This window comes from Motacilla alba, chromosome 21, assembly GCF_015832195.1.
Source record: "Motacilla alba alba isolate MOTALB_02 chromosome 21, Motacilla_alba_V1.0_pri, whole genome shotgun sequence".
Classification (NCBI taxonomy): Eukaryota; Metazoa; Chordata; class Aves; order Passeriformes; family Motacillidae; genus Motacilla; species Motacilla alba.
Window position 1 is genome coordinate 5294195 of NC_052036.1, and position 26955 is coordinate 5321149.

General features: G+C 48.3%; 1 protein-coding gene across 4 annotated transcripts in view; it reads right to left on the reverse strand.

The window, feature by feature from the left end:
• Positions 1 to 223: 223 nt before the first annotated feature.
• Positions 224 to 26955, reverse strand: part of DISP3 (dispatched RND transporter family member 3) — a 47071-nt gene continuing 20339 nt past the window's right edge. For 2 of the 4 annotated variants that reach the window (XM_038159914.1, XM_038159917.1), the window contains exons 2-21: positions 23509 to 24445; positions 22056 to 22275; positions 20043 to 20179; positions 19475 to 19609; positions 19050 to 19210; positions 17389 to 17528; positions 16555 to 16700; positions 14922 to 15083; positions 14383 to 14544; positions 13822 to 13944; positions 13088 to 13224; positions 12398 to 12579; positions 11426 to 11556; positions 11153 to 11328; positions 9865 to 9991; positions 8893 to 9038; positions 8385 to 8544; positions 7890 to 8003; positions 6300 to 6466; positions 224 to 4592 (exon numbers count right to left, since the gene is read on the reverse strand). In XM_038159914.1, coding sequence (XP_038015842.1) covers positions 4230 to 4592; positions 6300 to 6466; positions 7890 to 8003; positions 8385 to 8544; positions 8893 to 9038; positions 9865 to 9991; positions 11153 to 11328; positions 11426 to 11556; positions 12398 to 12579; positions 13088 to 13224; positions 13822 to 13944; positions 14383 to 14544; positions 14922 to 15083; positions 16555 to 16700; positions 17389 to 17528; positions 19050 to 19210; positions 19475 to 19609; positions 20043 to 20179; positions 22056 to 22275; positions 23509 to 24445 — 4026 coding nt within the window. In that variant the 3' untranslated portion in view covers positions 224 to 4229. Of the gene's footprint in view, positions 4593 to 6299; positions 6467 to 7889; positions 8104 to 8384; positions 8545 to 8892; positions 9039 to 9864; positions 9992 to 11152; positions 11329 to 11425; positions 11557 to 12397; positions 12580 to 13087; positions 13225 to 13821; positions 13945 to 14382; positions 14545 to 14921; positions 15084 to 16554; positions 16701 to 17388; positions 17529 to 19049; positions 19211 to 19474; positions 19610 to 20042; positions 20180 to 22055; positions 22276 to 23508; positions 24446 to 26955 lie in introns of those variants that run through there. The other 2 variants (XM_038159915.1, XM_038159918.1) reach the window with 2 other exon arrangements.

A 26955-nucleotide genomic window follows, 5' to 3' on the forward strand; every position in this document is an offset into this window, starting at 1 on the left:
GCTTTGGCATATTTTCAGATACAGCAGGAATTGAGAAACACAGTCCAGCCCAGCCTTTCAGAATGGGCAGCCTTGGCAATTGCTGGGGTCAGCAGCCAAATCTGATGCCCCAGTTGCCCAAACCCAGCACCTCAAGAGGCACCACAACATAAAGAAACAGAACAAGGAATCGTGGATCTTTTCCTTCCTCTGATGCTGATCTCTGCACAGCACATCGACTCCAAAGCTGATGTGGACAGGGCTGCTGTGAGCAGGGATCTTTCTCTGAGTGTCCACAGTGATGGGGAGCCCTGGACTTACTCAGCAGCTCCACTGAAGGCAAAGAGCAGTCACACCAGCTCTGTGCATGAATCTCAGAGCTTCAGCACCAAGGAGCAGTGTCCTTCTGCTACTGCCCTGCACTGGAAGGGAGGGAAGTTCTGGGCAGGACAAGACCCACTCTGTTTTGTAGGAGACAGCATAGTTCCCAAATGACCCCCTCCTGAAACACAAACCTAACTTTTCAGGGGTTAAGCCTCAAACCAGGATTTACTAGAAATAAAGGAGTGGGCAGTTAATAGGCACATTCCATTGCCACGTGCTAACTGAAAATTCCTGTATTTAACTGCACGAAGATAATTTTGAAATGGAAAATCAGAGCATTTTCTTCCAAAGTAAGGCTGATCTGATGTGTTCTGTTTAGAAACATCAAAACTGAAAGCTGTTTAACTCCCTGGTTTCCTCTGCCTAAGGAAATTCTCAAGACTTTTCCAGCCACTTTCAGTCCAGACTCAGTGAGCACCTCAAGCATGAACACCTACCATGGAGAAGGCTGAACTTTGTCTAGCAAGACAACAGGGCCCAGGAGAAACTCCTCCTATGAAACAGAGGAGTCATCAGGGAAAGAAGATGAGCAAAGATGTGGGAGGAATCTTTGAAGGTGAACATCTGCTCCTGGAACAGCACCAAATAGGTGAAGCCTTGCTTTTTATTGCTGTGAGCATCTGCCTTGGAGCACCAATTCCCAGCAGGGCTGTCAGCTACACCTCCACAGTTGCTCAGATAAAGCCATCCCTTTTCTTACCTCTATAATTTTATGAGTATTCTGTAATCACAAGGAATGACACTGCCTATGTGGACACATATACATCTGCTACTCATTTGCTGTCCCCACAGATGCCCGGGGAGATCAGGATGTTTTAAGTGTTTTGCAGAAGGCTGAGCTCCAATTTTAAGTCTCTGTCACTCCTCTGCATGTGGAGAAAGTAGCAGCCACCCTGACCACAGAGCTGTGCAGGGTGAAGCAGTGATGGGGCAAATGTCTCCTTAGATCTCAAGACAAGCGTCGTGACTGTGTTTAATCAGGGTTCAGGTTACAACATTCAGTGAGTCCTTGCACCATAAATCACCTCGGATCCTCTACTGGCTCTTCTGCCATCCTGCTACATCTGGTGTAGGTTCCTCCTCCTCCTCTCCTTGCCTCAGTTTCCCTCCTGGAGGGGCACAATCTCCCCAGCATGCCTTTGAATAATTTGCACTTATCTTGGTCTCCCCTGTTCCTTCTGAATCGTTCTAGCCGCTGCATTCCCAGTATCACTTTGGGCAGCAAAAGCCAAGGTGGTGCCCTGTTCCTGCTAGTGCCTACCAGTCCTTCTGCACAGAGGGAGCTTGGGCGGGCTGGAGAGGAGGAGAGACCATGATAGCTTGTCCTTTTCCCTACCTGCTTCAGAAAATGGGATGGATCCTGTCAGGCGCCAAGAACTCTTGTTATCTTTGTCTGCAGATCAGAGACACTGCCAGATCAGACCCAAGAAACATACAAGGTTTCCCTCTACTTTAAATTAATCTTTGCTTCCCCACAGTGGCTGAATGAATGTTCCCAGCATGGCATGTCCAGAATCACTCTGGAGGTGGGGTGTTTATGTAGCCTCTTTATAGTGAGCACAAACATAGGATACCAGGGGCTTACATAGGCTTTCCACTCCACAGGACTCAAAGCACATCTGTGCCTTTTCTTAAAGGCCTTTAAAGGTTTCTTCATACTTATAGAAGGAGGAACTTCCTCTAAGGATGCCTTCAGCACCTTACTCTCTTGTCTGCTGACCTGGAAATATCCATCAGCTTTAATCACCCAAAAGAAGTTTGAAGTGTTTGCTAAGCTCACGTCAAGCCCCTGGCCAGAGAATCCTTGGCCACAGTGCTAGGGATACCCTGCAGCACCTGCACAGCCACACAGGTCCATGGGGCTGCGTGTATATCACAAGCACTCTTGCCCTCTGCAGTCACTGCTACTTAGGGGTGCTCAGAGCACCACCAAGAGTTAAATCTGGAGCACAGACACAGGGAACAGCATGGCTTACAGATCAAGGATGGGCTAAACTGTGCACAGCAGCCATCAAAGCAGCACAGCTTGAGGATAGCCAAAAATCCTTTCGAGAACCATTTATTCATGGGCACAGGTTCATGATGAAGGAGCTGGTGCAGATTAGAGGTAGGTGCCAAGAAACATTTCACACTTGCAGAAAGGGGTAACTCAGAAGCGCCATGGGAGATCAAGGAGAAACCAGGCCACTCACGTTCTGCTCTGCTCACATCCTCACAACCCTTACTGTAGCAGGATTACTCTGGAGTCTGCCTGGAAACAATAAAACTCCTCTCTCCAGCTTGGGGAACCTTGGGGACACCTTGGGGAACCTACTTTAGAAACAAGTATTTGATCCAGTTTCACAGGGGTGACACAATGTGAAGGTGACTGGCAGGGATCAAAGCAGGGATGCACTGAGCCAAGTAGAAGCAGCTCAGTCTCTCAGCAGTGCAGACCCCACAAACTGGCTGGCAATGGGGTTGGACTTCCTGGAAGTTTCATCTTAAAAAGAGGGGTTGATCTAGACAGAGAACACAAAGCCACCAGGACATGAAATCTGCAAAGAAATTGAGTCAGGCTGCTTCCTGGCCACATTATTCTATTGGCACCCTTGTAAATACTGCTTAATGCATCTCCCAGTGGGCCTGACCCTCCCCTTCTGCCAAGGATCAGATGTGCTGTATATTAATGCACACTTAGCTATTTCAGTTTTAAAAATACAAGAGAATCAGTGATGCTTAAAATGTACTTGTTAATGGCACCAGTTTGTGATTTCATTTTACTTTAATCTCAACCATCTGCTCAGAGCAGACAGCAGCTGCAGCTCTGGTGCCCTCGGGTCTCCACTAAGGAGGGTGTCTCTGAGCTGCCACAGAGGATGCTGTGCATTCCACCAGGGACGGGCTCTACCTAGCCCGGGGGTTACCTTGTCCTCGGGCTGACTGCTATGACCAAAGAGCTCTGCAGGGACCTCAGAGCTCTCTTTCCTCTCCACCAGGAAGAGCAGAGGCAGTGACTGGTGAGGTGACATGGGGAGACCGGGCATTGAAACTGCCTTGACCTCACTACTGAGATGAGGGAGAGGAGGGCAGGCTGCTGAGGGCACCATCTGTTTCCTGATGGCTGTTGACAGACACTTGAGATCCCAGTACAAAGTGCACTGTCCCTCCAGAAGGAAGGGGAATGCTTTGTGTCCCAACACCCTCTCTGAATCATGAAAGCAGGTCCACTGCAGGTGGTGCCACCCAACAGCTCTAGTTTGGATCCCAAAGTGACACTCACAAGAGCTCCTGTGCAGCAAGTTCACTGCTGGTCTGGCGTGGGTACAGGGCCTGGCAAAGGGATCCAGACAAAGCTGTTCCCCAGGCCTGTCCAACAGCTCACTGCTGTTCTTGAAGGCTCAAGTAACGAGGCACAGGCTTGGTGTGGGAGTAGGACATCACCTAAGAGTCATCATTGCAATTCTGACCCTGGACAAGGGGAGGGGAAGGACAGAGGGAGGGGTTTTTGAAAGGATCAGATGACCTTCCCAGATTCTCCCCTTTTAGCCTTGTGGGTCCAGAAAGCCCTGTTTGTTAAAAATAAATTAAAAGAACAAGAAAAGAAAAAAAGAAAGCAGAAAGAAAATGGAGAGAAGGAAGCCTCCTCCTCTCCTATTCACGGGCTGAGGTATTCCCTGGGCAGCCCTCACTTTCCACCATCCATCCATCACTACATAAAATAAATATAAGTTTAGAGCAAAACTCATTAGAAAATAAAGTGCATCTGGAATTGAAAAACTTCATGAAAAAAGGGACTTTTTTTTTCCTCTTTTTTTTCTTACAAAAAATATTCTTTAAAAAGAAAAGAAAAAAGAAAAGGAGCAATGTTGCTCTTGGCCTGGGGTCTACAGGGCTGTCCCATTGGGGAGGGGGATCTTAAATCCGCTCTTCAGCAGGGCAAGGCAGATGCAGAGAGCCAGCAGGGCAGCCAGGAGCACGGCCAGCAGGGCCTTGAGGCAGGAGGTGCTGCTGCGGGTGAAGGTGCCGGGCGCCATGGTGCTCAGCAGGGCTGTGCTCACAGTTAACGTGTACAGGATGGACACGCCCGTGTTGAGGGCCACGATCTTCCCAAACTTGGCAAAGGGGGCAATGATGCAGAAGAAGAGCGGCACGGTGGCGATCAGGGTGGTGACGGCGCTCGAGACGATGGCCACCCCCACGTGCCTCACCGCTTCCATTGTCCTCCACTGCCGGCACGCCGTGGGGTCCTGGGGGAGGGACAGCAGGGTCAGCGTCACAGGCTTGGGAAAATGCCTCTTTTATGATTGCTGTCACCGTGACATTCTTAAGAAAATCCTTTGCTAGGATTTTTTCTCCTGAGAAGCTGAGGAGCCTCAGGAAAGAAATGTAAACAATAACTGTCTACCGCTGTGGAATGCAACAGGGGCATCTGTGATTGGTCCATGTGAGGGGTTTCTACTTAATAACCAATCAAAGATCCAGCTGCGTCGGACTGAGAGTCACGAGCTTTTGTTATCATTCCTTTATATTCTTTTCCAGCCTTCTGATGAATCTTTTCTCTCTATTCTTTTAGTATAGTTTTATTGTGGCATTTTTAATATAATATATATCATAAAATAATAAATCAGCCTTCTGAAAAGTGGAGTCCAGATTCTCATCTCTTCCCTCATCCTGGGACCCCTCAAACAGAGCCACAGATTGGCTTTTTGCAAATATAAAAATGAATATTATATGTGTTATGTTAGAAAGTTATGCTATATTAATTTTCTCAAATATAGTTTTTGCTTATAACATCATGTTAAAATAGAAGCTATGAGTGTGGGATATTTTTTTAAAGAAAGGAATGAGGTACTTGCACCAGATAGCAGCCACAGGACACCTCAATCTTTCAGAGAAAGAGAATTTATTGCTCCATTTTCAGAAGAAACTAACTTCTTCCTGCCTCACTCAGCCCTGAAGATGCCATCAGGATTCAGAGGAAGAAGCTGACACTGAGCAGACAGAATCCTTTGTTTGAATGGAATTTATGCAGCATGGATGAGCTGTATGAATGTGCAACAGGCTGTTGCTTTGAAGGGTTAATCCTCTGTTAACGTGGGTCCTTTTTTGGGCTTATTTTGCCCAGAAAGAGGTACCCAGACCACCTGTAACTGTTTTTATTGTCTCCTATTGTCCTAATCCAAATTGTTCAAATTTTTATTACTCTAATTATACTACTATTTCTATAACCATTTTATAACTATTAAACTTTTAAAAATCTAAAACCAAGTGATTGGCATTTTTCACAAGGCACATGGAGTTCAGTGATATTTTAGGCTTTGAGAGGGTCACTTAGCTGATCGAATCCCAGTCCAGGACAAAGAGGCTGCTTGAGTGCAGCTCAGACATTTAGTGCAGTGCTATGCAAAGAGCCACAGGGTTAGAACGCAGCAGAGACAAAGGCTGCTGGATTTTGTGCCTCCTTTCCACCACAGCAGACTGACTGCTGGGCCTACACCACACAGGCATTGCTTGCAGACACTACACCTGGCATCCGAGATCCCAGGCTTTTGTGGTCTCCATCTTCCCAAGGAGACAGAAGATGTTAACAAGGCCAGAGGTGAGCTGGCGGTCGGTCCAGCAGAGCAATTTTCAGAGGTTACAGAACTAGTGTAGAGCTGTTTCAGCACAGACTGTCTTCCCTTGGACATGAAAACAGGTTGCTTTGGACACAGCTGTGGCCAGCAGGAAAGGAACAACCATGTGGATTGGGAACCCTCATCTGAGTTTACTCAGGTACACAGGCTCACAGTCTGGAGCAGTCAGCTGGACAAGCAGCAAATACCAAACGCCAGGGAGGCCCTGAGGGTGCCAGGACACATCCTCCCTTGCCTGTCACGTGTCCTGCACCACAGCTGAGCGGCATGAAGGCACAGGAGGAATGAATGCAAGGATGCAGGAAGAACAGAGCTCACCTCTGCCTGGTGAAGTGGCAGGTTCTCCCCTGCCAGCAGGTAGCCCTCCACCAAGTGCACGCAGTAATCAACAGAGGAGCCCACAAGGATGGAGAGGGAAATGGCTTCCACAGCTCCCATCTCCCAGCCAGACCAGTACATGATGGTCACCACAAGGCAGACAACCCCTGTGTGAGAAAGGTGTTGTTTAGGCAAATGAAAAGGACTCGGGGACTGCTGCACAAGCCTACTGATACAAGTCAATCCCTGGGGAGTTCGGGATCATACCCCATAGGTCTGTGTGCCACCCAGGCTGAATCTGGTACACAGTCCCCCTGCCACAGAGACAAACACTTCCCTCACTGTCACCGTCATATTTTCTGGAAAAATCCCATGCCTAGGATTTCTCTCCTGGGAAGCTGAGAAGCCTCAGAGAAAAAGGAAAACAATATTATCCGATTTGCTTCTCCTGTGTTTTGCTGCTTCGGAATGTGGTTTGGACACTGTTTACCAACAGGTGATTTTTTCATTGGCTTCATGTGAATTGTTTTTACTTAATGACCAATCATGGTCAATCTGTGTCGAGGCTCTGGAAAGAGTCATGAGTTTTTCATTAGTATCTTTTAGCCTTCTGTCTGAATCCCTTCTGTATTCTTTAGTATAGTTTAGTATAGTATTCTTTAATATAATATAGTATCATAAAATAATAAATTAGCCTTCTAAGAACATGAAGTCAGATTCATCATTTTTTTCCTTTGTCGGAGAACCTCGCAAACACAAGACCTCACCTTCCCGTGGCACAGGGACCATTTCCTGAGGTGACTAGACCTGCTGGGCCTAGTGGAACACCTAGCTAAATATCAAACTGACAGACTGATGCCAATCTAGACTAACTCTTGCTAAATGAATCCAAGCCCAGACAAGTGTCCATGTGTGCACACAAGGACCACAGGGAACTGAGCCTGTTGTTTTGCTTGCTACGCTTACACAGAGGCTGAGCACGCTTTTTGAAGGCAAAGAGTACTGTTAGATTGTGAGTCACATGTGGGAGACTAAGTGGTTTCAAAATGTTAGATTTGATTTTTAAACTAAGAGGTTTAGCAACACATTTAGACCACAATATTATCAAATCACCACCCTGGGAGAGGAAACTATTTACAATTTTGCTTCAAATACTAAAACATTGCTAAAATATGCAGGTTTTAACATCTTCCACTGCTTGGAAACAGCAGCCATGGTGCAGGTTCTTGGAAAGTAGTGCAATTGTCATTCAGAGCTTGTGGGACTTAATCACATCATTATACATAACAGGTAGGGATGGCATTTGTGTAGCTAAAACCCTTACTTAAACAAATAGAAGGGATTGTGTAGATAAAACACACTGGGAATTAGACACACAAATCTACTTTCCCAGTGAGGTTCCTGTGCATTTGTTGAGAGTTTCTTCTGTTCACTTAGCCAGTCTGTTCTCTAGGACTGGCTCCTGGAAAGCCAAAAGGGTTTACACAGAACATGAGCAATTCAGTTCAAATCACCAGAGAATCAGCAGTGCCACAATCCATCCATTCCAGGAGAAGTGAAAGCCTGACACATTGGAATTGGTGTTTTTACCTAAGATGCTGAGCAGCACTGGCAGCAGGAGGAGGATGTGTGTGGTGAACACTGCCACAGCAGCCACACAGATGACCAGCGAGAGGACAAGACCATACAGGGCACTCTGCACTCCTGGAAGGAAACAGCCAGCTGATATGAATCCTGGAAGGTGACAGCTGCGATGGGAAAGGCACCATGTTCCTGCTGGCAACAAGGCAGGCAGGGACTCACACTGGGGAAGACAGGAGGGGGAGAATGAAAGTGGAAAGAAGGTGATTGGTTTCTTGAATCTTGCATCAGCGGGGCTGAGTCGCTTCCCTTACCTATTTCCTTGAGCTTTGCCTAATTTTGACAATACGCATTGCTTGGGGCAGGAACAGGCTTTAGGAGTTTGCACAGCAGTGGCAAAGGACTGCAGATATAACCCATGCCCACCATATGGGATGGAGTGTGCTGTGAAGATGTATCAGAGAGCATGGGTTCCCCAGGGAGACAAACATGGCAGTCACTTGCCTATAATCTCCATGAAAATCTGCTTCCAGTGCTCACAGGTCTGGAAACCATGCCGGAGAGCAGAGCCCTCTGGGAAGAGCTGGAGTTGCTGCTGCAGGAAAGTCTCCCATTTCAGATAGTCAGCATATGTCTGGAAGGACGATTTCCCCTTGTAGGTTGTCTGTAACAAGATAAGCACATCACTCATGTCCTGCTCTTTGGGCAGGGTATGCATGGCAAGGGAAAGGGCAGAACAACCAGCTCAAGTGGCAGCACCAGGCAGAACTGGCAGTGGCATTTGGGCACATCTGCCACCAGCTTTTTGCCTGAGCTATCTGTGGTGTAAGCAGCCACTTTTACCAACTTGTGAGTGAGGCAGGCATCTGTCTGCAACAAATGCTAATAAACACTAAATTATGTCTGCAAATGGAAGTGGCCAGTGCAGAAAGAGCAGAGCTAAACCCCCAGAAGTCACAGGATGAAACTGTCACCAGAATGACAATGTTCCCAGGTGATGCCATGTGCTCACCGATTCAAATGCCATGGAGATCCACTGCACCTTCCCATCCTTCACCCCCACTGCCCCATGAGAGAGCTGTCCAGGCAGCAGGTTTGGCTCAGGGATATTCTTGCACTCCGGGTGCAACATCTGCAGAAAGGAGGAGATGCTGTAACCTGGAGAGAAAAAAAGAGCAAGAGATGGAGGGCAGAACAGGGAAAGGAAACACATTGGAACAAAGAGACGAAAAAAAACCCAACCAACAACCCAAAATGAGAGCCCCAAGAGAATCACAGCACCCATTTGTCCACAGCTGCTTCCCCTTGCCACTCTGGTTTGCCAAAACCCTTGAGGTCTCGGCATCACAGCTCTCAGCTGCTGTAGCTTGAAAGGACACTCTGTCATCAGCATGGGACAGGACAGTGCCACTGCTGTTTGTCCCCAGCTGTCAGGAAGCAGCACAAAGAGCAAGTGCTGAGGGGCTGTCTGCCTGGCCTGGCAGGGATTTGCTCCAGGCGTGAGACTGGCTTTTAGCCTGAAGCCAATATACACTTCCTCGGTTTAGCTCCACAAGCTTGTGACCTCTGAAGTTGGGAGAGATGGTCACTGGTCAGGTATGCAAAGCCACAGAGACAGTGAGTAGCCTCACTGCAATGAGATCAGGTGTGAGATCATTGTTATTCAGGAGCGACTAAGAGGATATTTACTGAATCAAAAGATTGTATCTCAAGCAATACCCATGACTAGAAAGAACAAATGCAATTCTGTTCTTATCTTTCTGGATTAAATCCCAAAGAATATACCCAGTGTCTTTGGCATTAAGGAGACCATCATTCTTTCTTTCTGTCCCAAAAAGCACAACCAATGACATGTTCTAGAAGGGTCAAGCTGCCTTGGGAAGAAAAGGAGACAGCAAGAAGCAGTCACCCTTTCTGGTTTGCTGTTGAGGACCCCAGCTCAAGCAAGCACAGGTAGGGCTGCAGAGGAGTTAGTCTAACCTACCCGAGGGCAGGCACTGAGCCCCTCCGGGCTTCACCAGCTCAGAGTTGCTGGCAATGGCTTTGCAGAGGCGGCACAGGTTGCCAATCTCTTTGAAGAGGTCAAAGCTGTCATCGTAGATAACACTGCCCTTTCACAAGGAGACACAATGACAAGAGCACCACACGTGAGACATACACACAGCAACTGGCACTCCAGCTTCCTGCCTGCCCCTCTGCCTGCATTTCTCACTGCCCCTGCAGAGGAAACAGGCAAAGGCTGATTCTGCACAGTACCCCCAAACCACAGAGCAGGAAGAAGAGCAGAAAGCTGAAGTGCAGCAGCCAAGCTAAGCATAATTTTTCTAGGGAATGACTGTCATGTGTCAAGGTATGAGATCTCACAGACAAGTTTCTAGAAAAGTCACATTTAGTGACTTTCCCTAGAGTAATTGATTTTATTTTTTGTCAATACTTCATAACAAGATATATATTATAGAAAACTATCAGTTCCCTCAGTCATGAATGTGTAGTGAGATTTTATACTGCGCTCAAGATGGGTTTGTTTCAAAAATCCTCAAGAAAGCCCGGTTTAGACTCAAAATTAGAAGGTTATATATTGCACTCAGAGGGATTTTCTGAAAAGTCTCAAGTGATTTTTCAATAAGGACTTCCTGATCTCCATTATTTTGTCAATTTGCTAAAACAGAACTGTACTGGCTCATCATAATGCTACAACCCCTGCCCTTCCATCTGTCCAGACTGCTGGACCACCCTGGGCTGTGGGTATTAACTAAACACCATCCAGAGAGCCTGCCCCTCATTTGCCAGCCCCAAGCATGCCAGACCAGCACGGCCTGCCCAGCACGCCAGACCATGAGTGTGGCATTCACATTCTCTGGAAAAATCCCTTCGCCCAGGATTTTTCCCCAGGGAAGCTGAGAAGCCTCAGAGAAAAGGAAAACAATTCTTATCTCATTTGCTTCTCCTGTGTTGTGCTCACATGTGGAATGTGTTTGGAGATTGTTTACCCACAGGAGATTGTTTCAGTGCATTCTGCTGTGAGTTGTTTTGACTCTTTGGCCAATCAGGGCCAAGCTGTGTCAGGACTCTGGAAGGAGTATTGAGTTTTCATTATTAGCTTTGTAGCCTTCTGTAAGTATCCTTTCTGTATTCTTTAGTATAGTTTAGTATAGCATTCTTTAATATAATATAGTATCATAAAGTAATAAATCAGCCTTCTGAGAACATGGAGTCAGGTGCACAATTCCTTCCTGCCACGGGGGTCCCTGCAAACACAGCACCATGAGTACCATGTCTCCGATGACGTGGTTGTCCTGGCGCCTGGTGCGATTGACGCCTCTGATTCCAAACACCACAAACACCATGGCTCCCGTGTCCACCAGTGGCCGCACTGCCGGCTTCCCACAGCCTGTGTTCATGCACGGGTTAAATCCAGATGTGGCTGACAGCTTCGCTTTGGGTGCTGCTGTCAAATACAGAGTAAAGGTTGGTTATATTAGCTGGCAAGGAAAGGTCTGATTCTCTGGATCTTGGCATGTTTGAACAGGGCCCCATCAGCTTACCTTTTTCACTGGGGACATACAGGATGCCTTTGGTGGGTCCATCTGGGCTAGAGCTGAGCAGACAGCCCGGAGGTGCCACACACACTCGGCCGTGGTAAGGGGGCTTGTGTGACTGGGCAAAATACAGTTTCCTGTGCAGCAAAGAAAGTTTGTTATGGAGTGTGGCAATCATATTTTCTGGAAAAATCCCTTTGCCCAGGATTTCTCTCCTAGGAAGCTGAGAAGCCTCAGAGAAAAGGAAAACAATTCTTATCTCATTTGCTTCTCCTGTGTTTTGCTGCTTTGGAATGTGTTTGGAGATTGTTTACCCACAGGTGATTGTTTCATTGCATTCCGTTGTGAGTTGTTTTGACTCTCTGGCTAATCAGGGCCAAGCTGTGTCAGGACTCTGGAAAGAGTCACGAGTTTTCATTATTATCTTTTTTAGCCTTCTGTAAGTATCCTTTCTGCATTCTTTAGTATAGTTTAGTATAGCATTCTTTAATATAATATAGTATCATAAAGTAATAAATTAGCCTTCTGAGAACATGGAGTCAGATTCATCATTTCTTCCTCTGGGAACCCCAGAAGTACAATAGTGGGGGAACAGAAGTAGAGAAGATGAAGCGTCCAAAGTATTGCATGGAAGCAGACATTCTCAGGGACAGAAGCAACGGGAAAGGTGAACATCTGCAGACCTGTATCCCTAGCCATTGTATATTCTGTGCTGCCCATTCACCCCAAGAGTTCAGGTGGGTAAGGGCAAGAACCAGATCAGCAACATCTTTCTGCTACTCAAAGAAGCCCCCAGTCACAGTCTCTCAAGCCTTTTGCATGTTAATGATGCCATGGGCCTGCAAAGTGACTGCAGAAACGGGGCAGATATGCAGCAAAGCAAATTCTAGAGCCATGGATGTCGCTGACTGAGAGCAGGACTAGCACTGACATCTCACATCAGCCTCTCTGCCCCCAAGGGGGGTTTTGGAAGGTTACCGTGTTCGCTGCTGCTCCTTGGAGGCCACGTAGAAACTGAAATCGAACTTCCAGCCCTTCTTGGTGTCACAGGACAAGGTGGTCATCATCCACTTCCTGGGGCTCATCTGCTTAAGCAGCCCTACTGTGGACACACAAGCTGTCAGCTTCCTGGTGAAGTTACCGAAAGGCACTCTATACACCTAAGCAATGGATTAATGAAAACAGACACTTAACTCCACAGGGTTGCAGCCTGTTGCACATTAGCATCACACTCTCCCTTCCTCCCTGAGCACTGGCACAGCCACACAGAATGAGCACTGCAGGCACAGTCAGCTCCCAGCCTGCCCCTTCTCAGCGATGGCCAGTGTGTGATGGGCCCCTTAGCACCCTCATTCCCAGTGGCCTAGGCTGAATGGTGGCTGCTCTGCCCAGGGTGAGGGACATCTGCCCTAGTGACACCCACAGTTTTGCTCCCATCACTGACAGTCACCTCTCAACAGCAACAGGTGAAGTCTTGTGGCACTCCAAGGTATCATCTTGGATGATGCCAAGCACAATGCCTTCTGTGTTAACTACCCTACTGCAGTGCTCTGAAAATGTCACCCAAAGCTACATAGGGCCCCATGGAGAGACAGGAGGAGGCTCTTGTGCTCACCTGCTGAGTGCTGCCCTCTTGCTAGAGGGGTCCAACATCCTGGACAGACTTACCTGGAATGAAGGCACCTCCCCGTCTCCCGGTGACACCATCTGCCAGGGCGCAGGGACACTGGCATTGAGTGAGAATCTGTAGATAGCTGGTCTTCCCTTGCTCCTGGACTTGGAGATGTACACAGTTCCCTGGAGCTCTGAGGAAAACAGAGGGCATGAAGTTTGGTGGTACTTCTCAACCAGCAAATCCTACAGACGCAGCCAGAGCAAAGGAGGGCTCTTATGGTCTGCTGTCTGCTCAGAGACACCAGACACAGCCTCTGCCTTCTCGCAGCTCAGTACATCTTGCAAAGGCTATGACAAATACATCCTGAGCTGCAGTAATTCCTGATGGTTTATTGATTCACGTCATCTTGGGACCCGGCCCAATAACTGTTTTATCCTCAAAATCCCCAGCAAACTGAATTTACTCTCCTCGTGACCTGCCAACAAGGTTGTGAACAGGACTGGGATGTGAAAGCTTGGAGGTCCTAGCCCTGTACTCAGACCAGAGGAGTATGACAATACTGCCACCTGGGTTACAGGACCATGTCCTAGAGAGCAGTAGGTACTCAGGGAAAGGGGGATTCTAAAGATGCCCCATACATCCAGCACCAACCTAGGGCTCAGTGGGGCAGGCTCTGAAGAGAATGACTCCCCATCAGCTATTCAGAGAGCATGTGGCTTAGTTTGTACCCCAGTGGATCCTTGAGCTCTGGATGCAAACGTGGCCAGAGTCATCGTGCTTCACTCACCTTGCTGCCCTGCATCACTCATGCTGCCTTTGCTTCCCCAAGGTGAACCTGAGCCCCTCTTCTTTTTTTCCAAGGAGGTTCGGATGTTGTTCTGCAAACTGTGGGGCTTTTCCTGAAACAAACCTGTCCCACAAGGTTAGTCAGGGAGGAAAGAGTGAACAGCATGAGAAAAGATGTACCAGGCCTGCACACAGACTCAGCTGCTGAATACCAAACCCCGAGCAGGCAGCACAGTGCCACAGTCTCTCAGCTGGGCACTGCCATGAGGCCAGCACTTTTGAGTAAAGATAGTCAGTTTTCATGGTCTGTGAAGGGATTGCTTCAGAAGAAATACTCAGGCAGGTCATGGCTAAAGCACAAAATTCTTTTCTAAATACTCCACTCCTACAGGGAACTCAACCATCCTATTCCCAACATGTGTCTCCTTTCCATGGGGTCCATCCAATGTCCAATGAGATATTTGAACACTGTAGGTGTCTGCCTCACATTTCAGCTCCTCCAGTCCAGGGCTTAGGCCAGGCTGGACTGCACCCACTGTGGTTTGGGAACCAGTGTTCTCACCTGAGCAGGTAATGCAGGAGATACCTTCAGCACTCAGGTTGTATTTCAGATCCAGCAGCACCTGGATGTTTGTGTCTGGCCGGAACAAGACTGGAGCACGGCTAGCTGGATGGAGGCGGCTAGCAAAGAATATGGACAGGAGCAAAACGAGGAGGAAGAGCCCTGCAAGGAGAAACCTGGGTAAGCATGGGGCCCTACGTGCACTTCAGACATGCTCAGGGAGCAGGCATGTGGTAGAAAGATGGTATTTTCAGCTGGAAAAAGAACTGCCACTAAAGCACATTGGCAGCTGGGCTTTCTTGTAATAAGCCCCATGCCTGGAAAAAACTCCATCAGGAATTGCCACTTTAGATCTGAGTGAGAAGAAAGGGATGGAAAAGTCCCTTAGGGACGGACTGTTTGGGGAGCACTCTCCCACTGTGTTAGAAGACATTTACCATGTCCCTTTTCCCAGCTGTTGTAACTAATAATCAAAGCTTGGAGACTGAAATGTCAAACCCTCTAAAATCCATGTAGATGAAACCTGCCTCCTTGCTTACCCACAATCACCCATCTGCTCTTCACTGCAGACCACAGCACCCAGTGTTCCAGCAGCTCTTGCAGATGAGTTATCAAGTGACCCTGGTTGCTCTTCTCTGCAGAGAGCTGCAGATTTTCTGGCATCACAGACACCAAGGGGACATCCCCCATTTCCAGGGAGACTAGAACAGAGAGAAATCAAAACTAGTCTCAGTGTCATGAGTGTCTCTCAGAGCTCTCTGCTCTCCTTTATCAAATCTTGTGCAAGGCACTGTACAACACACTCCAGCTAAAGAGATGGACTAAGACCCCGGCAGAGGCAGTGACTCCAGGATGTTTTAAGAAATATCTTTGTCAAGTCACTTGTTGCTTTGCCATGCAACAGCTACACATGTAAATCCACAGCTCAGTCCAAATCTATGCTTCAGGCTATTCCTTGCTCTACCAAACCCCACAAACACTGTCCATAAGGTCACAGGGACACTGCATGCTTCTTGGGCCAAGCAGAATTTGTTCCTCTAAATATGTCTCACTGCTAATTACACACAGCTGACCTCTTCCTGACTGCAGCCTGGCTCCTCCCTCATTCTCTTATCTCCAGATCAGGGATGCCAAGGGAAATGCCCCCTTCTCTATGTGTGAGAAGAGCACTTGCTGTGGAGGGATGAAGCATGCCTGGCACACTGTACAGCCAACTTCAAACCACGCCTGGTCAGTGACTGGAACAAGCTGCTTTGCTTCTTCACAGTTCCCTCATGCCCAGGGGCCCTGGAGGAAAACATTCTGCTGTTTGCAGGGAAGAGAGGGACTATTTCCATACATCACCACTGCATGTGGCTCTGGCATACTACGGAGAACTCTTACAGCACAGAGCCAGAGTTTCTCTGCCTGCCTGTCAAAGGCATCTCAGAGCCCACTCTGCAGCAGGGGCTCTGCACGTGCCATGGAATTGGTTCAGTTATCTCAAGTTCCAGTTTGCTTCTAGGCCTGAAAGTTACTCACTGCCCTGACTACTGCTGTTGGGGGGGTTAAAAGGAAGAGATTCCAGCAAGTTTTAAAAGCCAAGTACAAGAGAGCACGACCTTGTAAGCACTTTTTTCTTGGGATCAGGGCTGGGAGGATTATCTCCTGCTAACAACAGATAGGGAATTTCTGTTTTTTTTTAACCTAGATTGCTTATGTGATCTCAGGCAAGTCACTGCCCTCTTCATACCATGATGAAGGAGCTGCTCTAGGGGGCTGATGCTGGAGAACAACAGTGTTCTTTCTCCTGCTTCCCAAATACAGTGCTCCAAATGGCAGGGAAGAGGGGAAAACATTACTCCATGGTGAGCTGCCCTGGTGTTATGGATTAGATGTTTCATGGCTACTTCCATGTGATGTACACACAATCAGTGACTCCAGACAGAAAGCAGACCACAGTGGACCCAAGAGAATTAGCAAACTAGTTCAGAAAGCATGCACTGACACCCACTGAAGATCTCAAACTTAAAAAGAATATTGAGTCCTGACTCCTACCACTTCCCATGATGACACCATCTCCAGCTTGCAATTCAGGGAACTGAGGCAAGGACCAGTGTCAGGGGTAGGGAGAACTGCAGGGTGAAGAGGGCAGTGTGATCCCCCTGAGGGCACCAAACAGCAGACACATACCAGGCTCCTCGTCCACGCTGAGCAGCGGGATGTCATCGTCAAGGTAGGGAAGGGTCTCTCTGCCTGCTCTGGAGGTGGCTGCTGAGGCAATGAAGAGATCTTCAGCCAGGTGCAAGGCACTCTTTTTGGTGCACTTCTGACTGCAGCTGGATTGAAGCAGGAAAGGAGACAAAGGCAAGAGTTTAAAGCCACATACCCTGTGAAGAGTTACCAGTGGGCTCCTTCAGTGGCAAGGAGCACAGGAACAACCTGCCCCAAGTGCTTGGAAGGACAACAGGAACTGCCAGGAGCAAATTCCATTGCTAAGAGCTGAGAGGGCAGGGGCTGGGCTGGGTACACAGAGCAGGGCTGAACCAGGGACACTGGGCGCTGAGTGATGGGAGTTTCAGCAGTTCATCTCCCTGCTAATGAGTGAAATCATTCCAGGTCACCTGCAGTGCTAAAGAGCAGGGGAAAAGGAAATGTGCTGACTTCCAAACACAAATCTCCACATCCTGCTCACAGGCAGAAGCAGTGGGGACCAGTCTGCCTTGCAGGGCTTGCATCTCCACCTCTTGAAGGTTTAGCTGTGCATTAAGTGCTCCCAGGAAACAAATGGTCCAATACTCACTCCATGGGATTCAGACAAGAGAATTGACAGAGACAATGAGACTGGGGCTTGACCCTTCCATTTTGCTCGAATCTGGAATGGCAGAACTTAAATTTCCCTTCTGTCAGAGCCTAAGGCAAGCTGCCTGAGGGGAATGAGGATAAACTGAGATGACAGGGAAGGAATTTGCAAACCTCCTTGACTGCAAATTCCACAACTTCCAACCCACAGGCTCCAGGGCTCACCTGGCTTGGCAGGAGCTCTCTAATGGGGACACATAAAGGGTCCATATTCCAAGAGCAGCTGGCATGGTGAAGAGCACAGCTACCCAGCAGCAGGACACAATCAGCGACATGAAGAGTCCAAAGTCATGCACAGCTGGGATCTACGTGAAGAGAGAGAACATGGGACTGGGATCTGTAAAGGCTACAGCCGGTCTGTAGCTACACAAATAAATTGGCCATGACAGACACTTACTTGACCAGCTCAGCTTGTTAGGGAATTGAAGTAAACAAGCCCCCAGACACAATACTGATAGGCTGCATTTAAGTTTAAACAAGGGGACCCCAGACAATCCCTTTGAATCAGGAATGCACCCATATCCTTGGCCAGTTAGCTGGGCAGAGTTAAGACCTTTGTCCAATCCTCTCTGTAAGCATGGGAAATTCAAAGCCCCTGTAAAAGAGGGTGCACTTCAACAAAGGTTGGCTGTTGCCACATGAACTTTGCAATATGTTTATGTCTCATTCCTGTCTCCACCATCAGTGACAGGGATCACCTGGGGCAGGATTGCTGAAGAGACAGCAGACAAGGAAGAGATGTCTGGAGGAACCTGAGAGTAATACACGCTGACCTCAGTCATGCAAATCACCAAACCTGCTAGGCAAAGCACTGAAACAGAGCCTGTTTGATCAGGGTTATGTGGGGTCATTGGCTGGAGACAGAGACAACACAAACTCTGAGAGATCCATGCGACAACAGCAACGGTTTATTATGGAAGCCTCCTTATACAGGGGGTTTAAAACTCCCAGGGTTAGACAACTGATCAGTCTGGGTCTTAACACTGCCCCAGCTCCTTGACCAGTGGTATGTCTGCAGTCTAGAAGGAACATGATTGGATGAGATCTCTGTCACCACATTTCTCTTTGCAGAGAAAAGCAAGGCACAATTCTTCCCAAGAATATTTCTGGGTTTCACGTTCTCTGAACCTCAGAGAAAGGAAAAACAATTCTTATCATTTGCTGTGCCTGTGTTTGTGCCGAAGTAGAATGCAATATGGAGATTGTTTACCCAGAGTGAAGGAGTTTTGTTTCCTTGGCCTGTCAGGGCCAAGTGTGTGTGTATGTGTGTGTGTGTGTGTGTGTGTGTGTGTCTCAGGACTGAGGGCTGACAGCCACGAGATTCTGGGCAGTGTGTGCAGTGCAGTGGAGTGCAGTTGAGAGCTTGGCAGATTCAGTTTAGATGTAATGTAATATAATATAGAATAATATAGTATAATAAAGTAATTAATTAGCCTTCTGATATCAATGGAGTCCTCCTCATCATTCCTCCCTCCCATGGGGGTCAACCTGTTTCGACTGATCTCTGTTTGAGTTCAAATCTAACCAACGACTGCTCACCCAGGGACTTGTTTTACTTCTTTTCTAGAATAAACCAGGCTAACCAAATTGGATTTCTGTTCTGGCCAGATTTACCTTGTCCAGCTACAGACCAGCTGTACTGTGACAGCACAAAAGTATTTCCTTGGATAATCCACTACTTTACAGCAAGTAAGAGACAGCCCTGTAAGAAGCAGGTCTGGCAGCCCACTGTGCTGAAGGAGAGGACAGATGGTGTTGGCAGGTTCCTGATCTATTTAGGCACTTTGGCAGACATTGAAACCCCAAATTCCAAAGGTACAGGGTACCTGAGAGAAGATGTTGGCAGCATAAGCTGCAGCTGTGGTCAGGGAGGTGAAGAAGGTGGCTTTCCCTGCTGTCTGGATGGTGTGGATCATGCGCAGTCGCAGGTCCTTGAGGTGGGTGGCTTGGCGGTAGGTGTTGATGAAAACAAAGACATCATCAACTCCTGGAAAAAGACAGCAGAGATATTGATACTCTGCTCAAACTCCTGGAAAAAGACAGCAAAGATATTGATACTCTGCTCACAGAGGAGATACCTGCTAAAAAACTGATTTCCCCCTTGACATTTGAACTGCAAATATTAAACTTATAGGTAACAGAAAAGGGCCTGAAAATTCAATCTGCATTTGCCACCATCACCACTCTGCAGACAGAAGGCAGGGCATGGCAGCACAGGTAAAGCACAGGCTTTGAGTAAAGATGAGCTTACCAATCCCCACGATGACAAAGGCAGCCACACCATTGAGTATACCCAGATACTGGATCCCAAATACGACATGGTACAGGAACAGAGCCACCAGGCAGCTTAGCCCAATGCTGGCAATGCCAAAGAATGACAGAAACACTACAGCAGAAAAGAAACATGGAAAAAAAAATAGAATCTCTGGCCACCCCCAGCAGAACAAACACCTCCCATCTGCCCTGTTGGGATAGTGGTTCCCATGAGTGTGTTGGTGACAGAGAACAGTTCAGGGCTGCAGGAGTACTGCTTGCAGACTCCTCCCCATGAGGCTCATACAAAAAATTACATCAAATTTATGCCAGTGTTACCAAAACGGGCATTTGCATCTTATTCCTGCTCTCCTGTGAGTCTTTCCCTCACCCTGCCCATAAATCTCTGCTCTGGAGAATCAGACTGGCTTTCCCTTCTGCATGCTGCTGTGCCACGCAGCCACAGTGGTGCCAGGGCATCAGAGTCTGTCCTTGGCCTTGACACAGAGAGACATTTGGCACATTTGGATTTGTGTTAGAACAGGGTTGCTGTGACTCCAGCATACCTGAGCAGGAGGTGAGGATGTAGACCAAGACAGCTATGCAGCTACTGCTGATGAAGGCCAGCAACATGTCATTGTTGAAAGTCCTCCTCACTTCATAGTCAAACAAATCTGTCCCTCCATACAGCACCTGGACTTTGCTAGGGTGGGGAGATATGAAAGAAGAGGAATAGTTGAGCACAAAAGGAGCAGAGCCAGTGGTTTAAAGCACAGTATCTCCTCTAGAGCCAAAGGAGGTCGCTGCTCTAATAACCTGGCAGTTCTCTGAAAAAACAGAGCAGTGAGAGCAGGCTGAACGAAGTTACTGCTGGAGGTGAAATTCATACAGGGAAGGAGAAAAATAAAGAGCAGGTCTAATATTTTTTAAATTCCTCCACTGCATGGTGGGTCTTAGGCTCTAAAAGACAATTCCTGGAGCCTTTAAAGCAAATTCCATCTGGAATCCTAATCATTGCTTATTATATTAGCACTGTGGATGCAGGCAGAGGAAGAGCTTAATCAGAAACTATATGATTTACCAGGTTGAGCCTCTGGAAGCAGGCTCAGAGCAAAAATAATCCAACATAATTTAACCAGGACTATAATAATGCTGTATATATATAGGAGGCTATCAGGGATCTGAGCTTTGGAGCTGAGCCTTGGCCTCAATTCCTTTTTGGCTTGTCAGAATCACAGTCTGCTTTCCCAGCCCATTGCTGAGAATGCTCCGTGGCTGCCTGCAATCCAACCTGCTTTTGAAGACCAGCATCCCTTAGTTCTGGGAAGTACTAAGACTTAGGGCAGTAGAAAGCTGGAATCTAAGAATGCACAGAGTCTGGGACACACAGCCTTTTGTCAACTGCCTAAGTACTGGGGTGCTCTTTTAGCCCTTTTAGCTCTATTTTATCATCTCTCTCTCTCAAAAGCACTGAACAAAGCTCTGTTCAACCAAGACCTGGTAGTGAAAACTGCCTGCACTTCCTGAAACTTATCCTGCCTTGAAACTCCCTTCCTCACCTCTCTGTACAAAAAGCAGAATTGGATCCACAGGTTGAGCAGCTCTGAGTAAAGACTTTCGTCCCCTGAATCAGACCAGTAGTGGCCAAATTCAGAGCAGGAAGACAGTTCTGTTTGAGCTAGTGGAACTGGATTTGTAAGACAGAAACAAAAAGATCCTATGCCAGACAAGGAGTCAGTGGAAAGACAGGCAGTAGATTCAAAGTTTGTCCCCTTTTCATTGTCTCTGTTGGTGTCTCTGGCATGTGGAAATGGCAGTAAAGGGGAGCACATAAGTAGTTTTCTGCCATATACTCCCCACCATCACTCACAGCTCTGTGGCTGAGCCCAGTTTCAATGGAGATGCTTTTTCATCTGGAACATTATGCCATGGCCACTGTTCAAGTCTGACCAGTAGTCCAAGCTAGCATGTCAAGCCTTCTGTGCCTGGTGCCTTCCCAATGAAGCCATATGGACCATGGCTATCAGAGGCAGAATAGGAACTTCTGCCCTGGTGTGAACTTGAAGGCAGAGCAGTCACCATCATATCTTCTGAAAAATCCCCTTGCCCAGGATTTTGCTCCTGGGAAGCTGAGAAGCCTCAGACTAAAAAGAAAACAATATTATCTGATTTGCTTCTCCTGTGTTTTGCTCCTTTGGAATGTGTTTGGAGATTGTTTACCAACAGGTGATTGTTTCATTGGTTTCATTTGAATTGTGTTGATTTATTGGCCAATCAGGGCCAAGCTGTGTCAAGGCTCTGGAAGGAGTCCCGAGTTTTCATTATTATCCTTTTAGCCTTCAGTAAGTATCCTTTCTGTATTCTTTAGTATAGCTTAGTATAGCATCCTTTAATATGGTATAGCATCATAAAATAATAAATTAACCTTCTGGGAACATGGAGTCAGATTCATCATTCCTTCCTTCGTCTGGGAACCCCGCAAATACAAGACAGAGCTTTTGCCCTGAAAGGTCTATTCCATCCTGTGCCCCTCCCTGCTCTTGTGCACTCCCCCATGCCCTGCCTGCACACCCCCTCACCTCGTGGACTGCTTGGCCAGCATGGCCACGTAGGTGATGACGAAGTTCTGGAACTTGCGGCGCTGCTCCTCCCAGCGATCCTCCACCGAGTAGTAGTTGGGTAGTGGTGCTCCAAAGAGGATCTCGCTCCGCAGCAGGGAGCTCTTCATGTTCTCAGCAGACAAGCCCTCATCCACATACCAGTAGAATTCGGGGTGGGTCATGGCCAGCTCCAGGGACCCTGCAGGAGAAAGCAGTGCCGCTTTTGTTAGGTCCTGCTTAATTGTCTCGGCAAGGCACAGGATCTAGCCTGCCATGGGGAAACTGGGAGTCATCCTGTCCTTCATCACAGCAATGCTGACTGCTACTGCCTTCCAGAGAGCAAGGAGGGCCAGGGGAACCTGGATTGCAAAGACTCACATCCCACTTCTGTTCTGTGACTGCTTGTGTTACTGACCCCATGCACTTCCTCATCAGGGACACTTCTGCCACCTGACTGCACCTGAACTACAGCACCCCCAGCCAACAACATCTTGATCAATACTCCCACTGCTGGATGCTCTTCGTTCTCTTACACTGGGACAATATTTTCTTCATTACACTTGGAAGCACAAGAACTAAACAATGCCCATGGAAGAGGAGTCCTGGCTCTGCTGTGACCTGGTACCTCTGCCATCTGATGGTGTGAGGGATGCAGAGATGGAGGCACTCAGCTAGCTCTAAGAGACACTGCCTATCTATTCCTGAAATCCAGTTCCCTAGAGTTCGTACCAGAAAGACCAGAAACTATGCTCTTTCCTGTTTTGGTAGCAGAGCTGTTACTGGAGCAGATGGACTTAATCCTTTGCTTGTTCCCTGCATGGCTCCTGGACAGCTACCCTCTGCAGCCTGGCTTGGGAGACAGATGGAGGGTACATCCCACAGCCACATCACACCCACAGACTCCTCATGAGTCACCTCTTTGTCACCACCCAGAGCCTCTGTTCTACTAGAGGTGCACAGTACAGGGTACAGAGCTGGGAGGAGGAGGCAGGGCCCTTTTCCTCCTCTCCTTGTAGGAACCTTTCCAGTTGGTGACTCACAAGCTGCCAGAACAGCCCACGGACCTCTTTAATCTGCTCTGTAGTGCAGGGAAGCTCATCCCTGTTTGTCTTTTCAAGCCCCTGACATTGCTCTAGTGAACCACAGCCATCTACAGGGGACAAGGGTCAGTAGAAGACATCTGTACCATGCAGGACACCCCCTCACTTGTCCCTCTCACTTGCCTGTGGGGGTCTGTGTGACCTGTGACTGGAGTTGCAGGGTTGAAAAGGGGCCCTGGTGCAGAAAAGACAATTCCTCAAGGCACAGCCCAGCAGCATCTTCCTCTCCATACAAGGCAGTCACTCCTCTTAGCTGCACACCACTGACTGCCTGAACCTGAGGAGAGGCATTCCTTGAGCATGCCAGCGCTTGCCCATGGCCCTCAGCTCACCTTGGATGTCAGCAAGGTCTTGTCCCATGCCATCATAGTAAATCTTCCCTCCTCTCTCAGTGGGGAAGAAGTAGGTCATGAGGGAGCTGGGAGGGGAGCAGTAGGAGTAAGAACCCAGGGGCAGGTCCTTCAAGACCTCATGGGGCTTCCAGCAGAATTCACGGAAGCGAGGGTGGTCCATGATCTTGCGCTCAACCTCGTGGATGGTGACCAGGCGCTCCGTGGTGAAGATGTTGTTCTCAGAGTCCCCCCGGGCCAGAAAAATGAGCTCAATGCGCCAGTGAGCGTGTGTCTGTGTGTTAGCACTGATGTAAGTGCTGGAGTAGTCCCAGCGCGGGGCTCCTCTCCCGACCCGGGAGGTCTGGTTTGCTGTGCTGAGGTGGGCCCGGGGCTGCAGGGAGCTCATCCTGCCCTCTGCGGGGCTGCGCTTGACCCGTGAGCTGACCCCAAGATGGGAAGCATTGAGGTGAAGCTGCTGGAGCTGCTCGAAGATGAGCCTCTGCAGGGTTTCTGAGGTGAAGTCAGCCAGGTCCCGGCGGTTCCTCCCCCATGAGCCAAACTGGGATTTGAGGGCCAAGGCGAGGGCGTCGAAGCGCTGCGAGGACTCGTGGTTGCGGATCTCAAAAGCGTTGTAGGAGATGTCAATATCCAGGGCAGGGTAGTGGAGGAACATGACAACAGCAAGCACAGCAGGGATGGCACAGCCCAGGAAGAGTATGAAGCCAGCACAGTATGGGTTGGTAAACACCCAGCCAACAATGTTCCAGAAGCCAGACATAGGCAGTGTGACACACAGGGGCCTGACTCTGCACGGGCTTTTTCCACACAACAGAGCCCCCTCTCGCCTCTTCCGGGAGCTGAAGGCTACCTCTTCATCTTCCTCCTCTAGCCAGGCATCCTGTAACAATGGATCATCCTCTGTGTCCATGTCCAGCACCTGCACACAGACAGAGCAGTCAGCAAGACCCAGCAGTGGTGTCACAGGCACAGCCGTGAATCCACAGACTCGCAGCAGCAGAGCCAGGACAGAGGCACACTCCAGCTCCCTCAGGAGGAAAGCATCACTCCTTCCAAACCCCACAGATGTGCTATAGCCACTGAAACAACAGCCTTGTCAAGGGGTATCCCACACTCTGCCTGGCAGAGGAACCAGAGAGGGAGAAGTTCAAGTGACAGTCCCAGAGCCCAGTGCTGTGGCAGAGGAAGGCTCTGCATGGCTCCAGGAGCACCAGGCAAGGAGACTGCAGGGATTCACAGTATGTTGCTCACACTGAGGCAGCATGAACACTTAACTAGCTAACTTGGTTCTCACATCCAGGAGTGATTCATGCTACCAGATACAAAATACAAAGGAGCGTTATCTTCCTCTCCTTAGAACTGACAATAGATTTCCCCCAGCTATTTATAGCAGTATTCATCTTTCCCACGAGGTGTGCATGTGTGTGCACAGAGAGCCAGAAGCACACACCCACACCTGCAGAGGCACACTAGCACACATCAACCCCTCTGAGAACTCACTGTGACCCTGCTCTAGTTCCTGAAGGGATGTCGCCATGCTTCTAAAGTTCTTCTAAGCTTTCTGATGTTTACATTTTTGTAATGGAGTTCCTCACACACTTTTCATGTGAATAATGATTGTTTTGCATTCCTTTCTGGAGGAGGAGAGAATTGATGGACTGTTGGTTTGACCAGTGTGGTTGGAGAGGTGGCAATTTTATCCTCCAATCCGTGATCACTTTTGGAATTCTATAAATATTGAAGTCTGGAAATAAATACACTCTTTTTTGCCTTGGACATCTCAGCATGTGAGTGTCGTTCATTCTGTGTCGTATTATGACAAAGGGATATCCACTGACAGTGTGGGAAGGGAAAGGGCTGAACAACCTGCCTTCCCTCTCTTCCTGCAGAATATTGTTAGTGGAGTGTATTTTTCCCATTCCTACAGAACAACCAGGAAGAAAAAGCACTTACTGCTTTCATGGAATGAAGGAGGAAACCCTCCCTGATGGGCCCAGACCTGGCCAGGAAAGAAAGGGATAATCCCTGGGAGGTGCTCTCCTTAGCAAGGGTTTCCCAGACTTACCCTGGGTGTCTCATGGTGGTCTCCTGTTGTGTTTGCAGGGTGCCCCATGGCAGGAAGGAATGATGACTCTGACTCCCTGTTCTCAGAAGGCTAATTTATTACTTTATGATACTGTATTGTATTAAAGAATACTAAACTATACTAAAGAATACAGAAAGGATACTTACTGAAGGCTAAAAAGATAATAATGAAAAGTCATGACTCTTTCCAGAGTCTCAACACAGCTTGGCCCTGATTGGCCAAAGAGTGAAAACAACTCACAGCAGAATGCAATGAAACAATCACCTGTGGGTGAACAATCTCCAAACACATTCCACATGAGCACAACACAGGAGAAGCAAATGAGATAAGAATTGTTTTCCTTTTCTCTGAGGCTTCTCAGCTTCCCAGGGGAAAAATCCTGGGCAAAGGGATTTTTCAAAATATGAATGTGACAGCCTCCCAAGCCAAGGATCCACAAGTTCTGGTCCCTCAGAGCAAAGCCCTGACCTTGTGAGTGTCACTCCCTTTTCTGGCCCAAGGCAGCAAAGCCAGTAGCCCCTGTCACCGAATGAATGAACCAACAGGTTCAGTTTGTTACCTCACCCTCAGAGTTGAAAGCAATTTACACACAGTCCAGAAAAACTGACGAGCTTTGCTCCTAACCAGTGTTTCTATTTTATCAGCAGGAAGATAAATTGCCTGTACCTCTTAGCTCTATGTCCTCAGAAGGCCTAGGAGCTGCATGAACTTGGACCAAGAGGAAAAGCAATGGGACAAAAATGCTCCCTGGCAGAGGAGCACTGGTGCCAAGCAGCAAGGATCACAGCAACCTCTCTGGCTCTGGCCAGTCTGAGCAATGCCAGTGGCTTTGCTCACAGAGAACTCACGGGATCCACAGCAGCTCCCATGGGATTCAGTCTGGTCTGGACAGCATCTGTGCATGTCTGGGCAGAGTGTTCCCCTCATCACAAAACCTGTGGAGAGCAGGGAACCTCCAAGCTCCAGCCCCCTGCTCCGGCCCACACCAAGGAAAGCAGGAATGTTCATCAGTGCCTTTAATCTGCAACTGATCTTGTCTCAAAACATCCCACTCTTCCTGTCAGTGCGAGAGCAGCAGCTCTTCCAGCCCCTCACCCTGGTTAGGCTCGTACAGTGGCTCACATCTCAAGCTAGACTCTGGAGACTGTGCAGGAGGGCAAATTTGAGCCTCCTTCTTCTCTCTCACACTCTACACTCCCAAATTTGAGCCTCCTGCTCATAATATCCAGCATAAACAGAACACGACTGGGGATACAAGCATCATAACGTCACCCTAGGACATTATCTCAGCACAAAAACAGACAGGTACCACAGCTGGCAGATGGCCACAGTCCCTCTCCTGC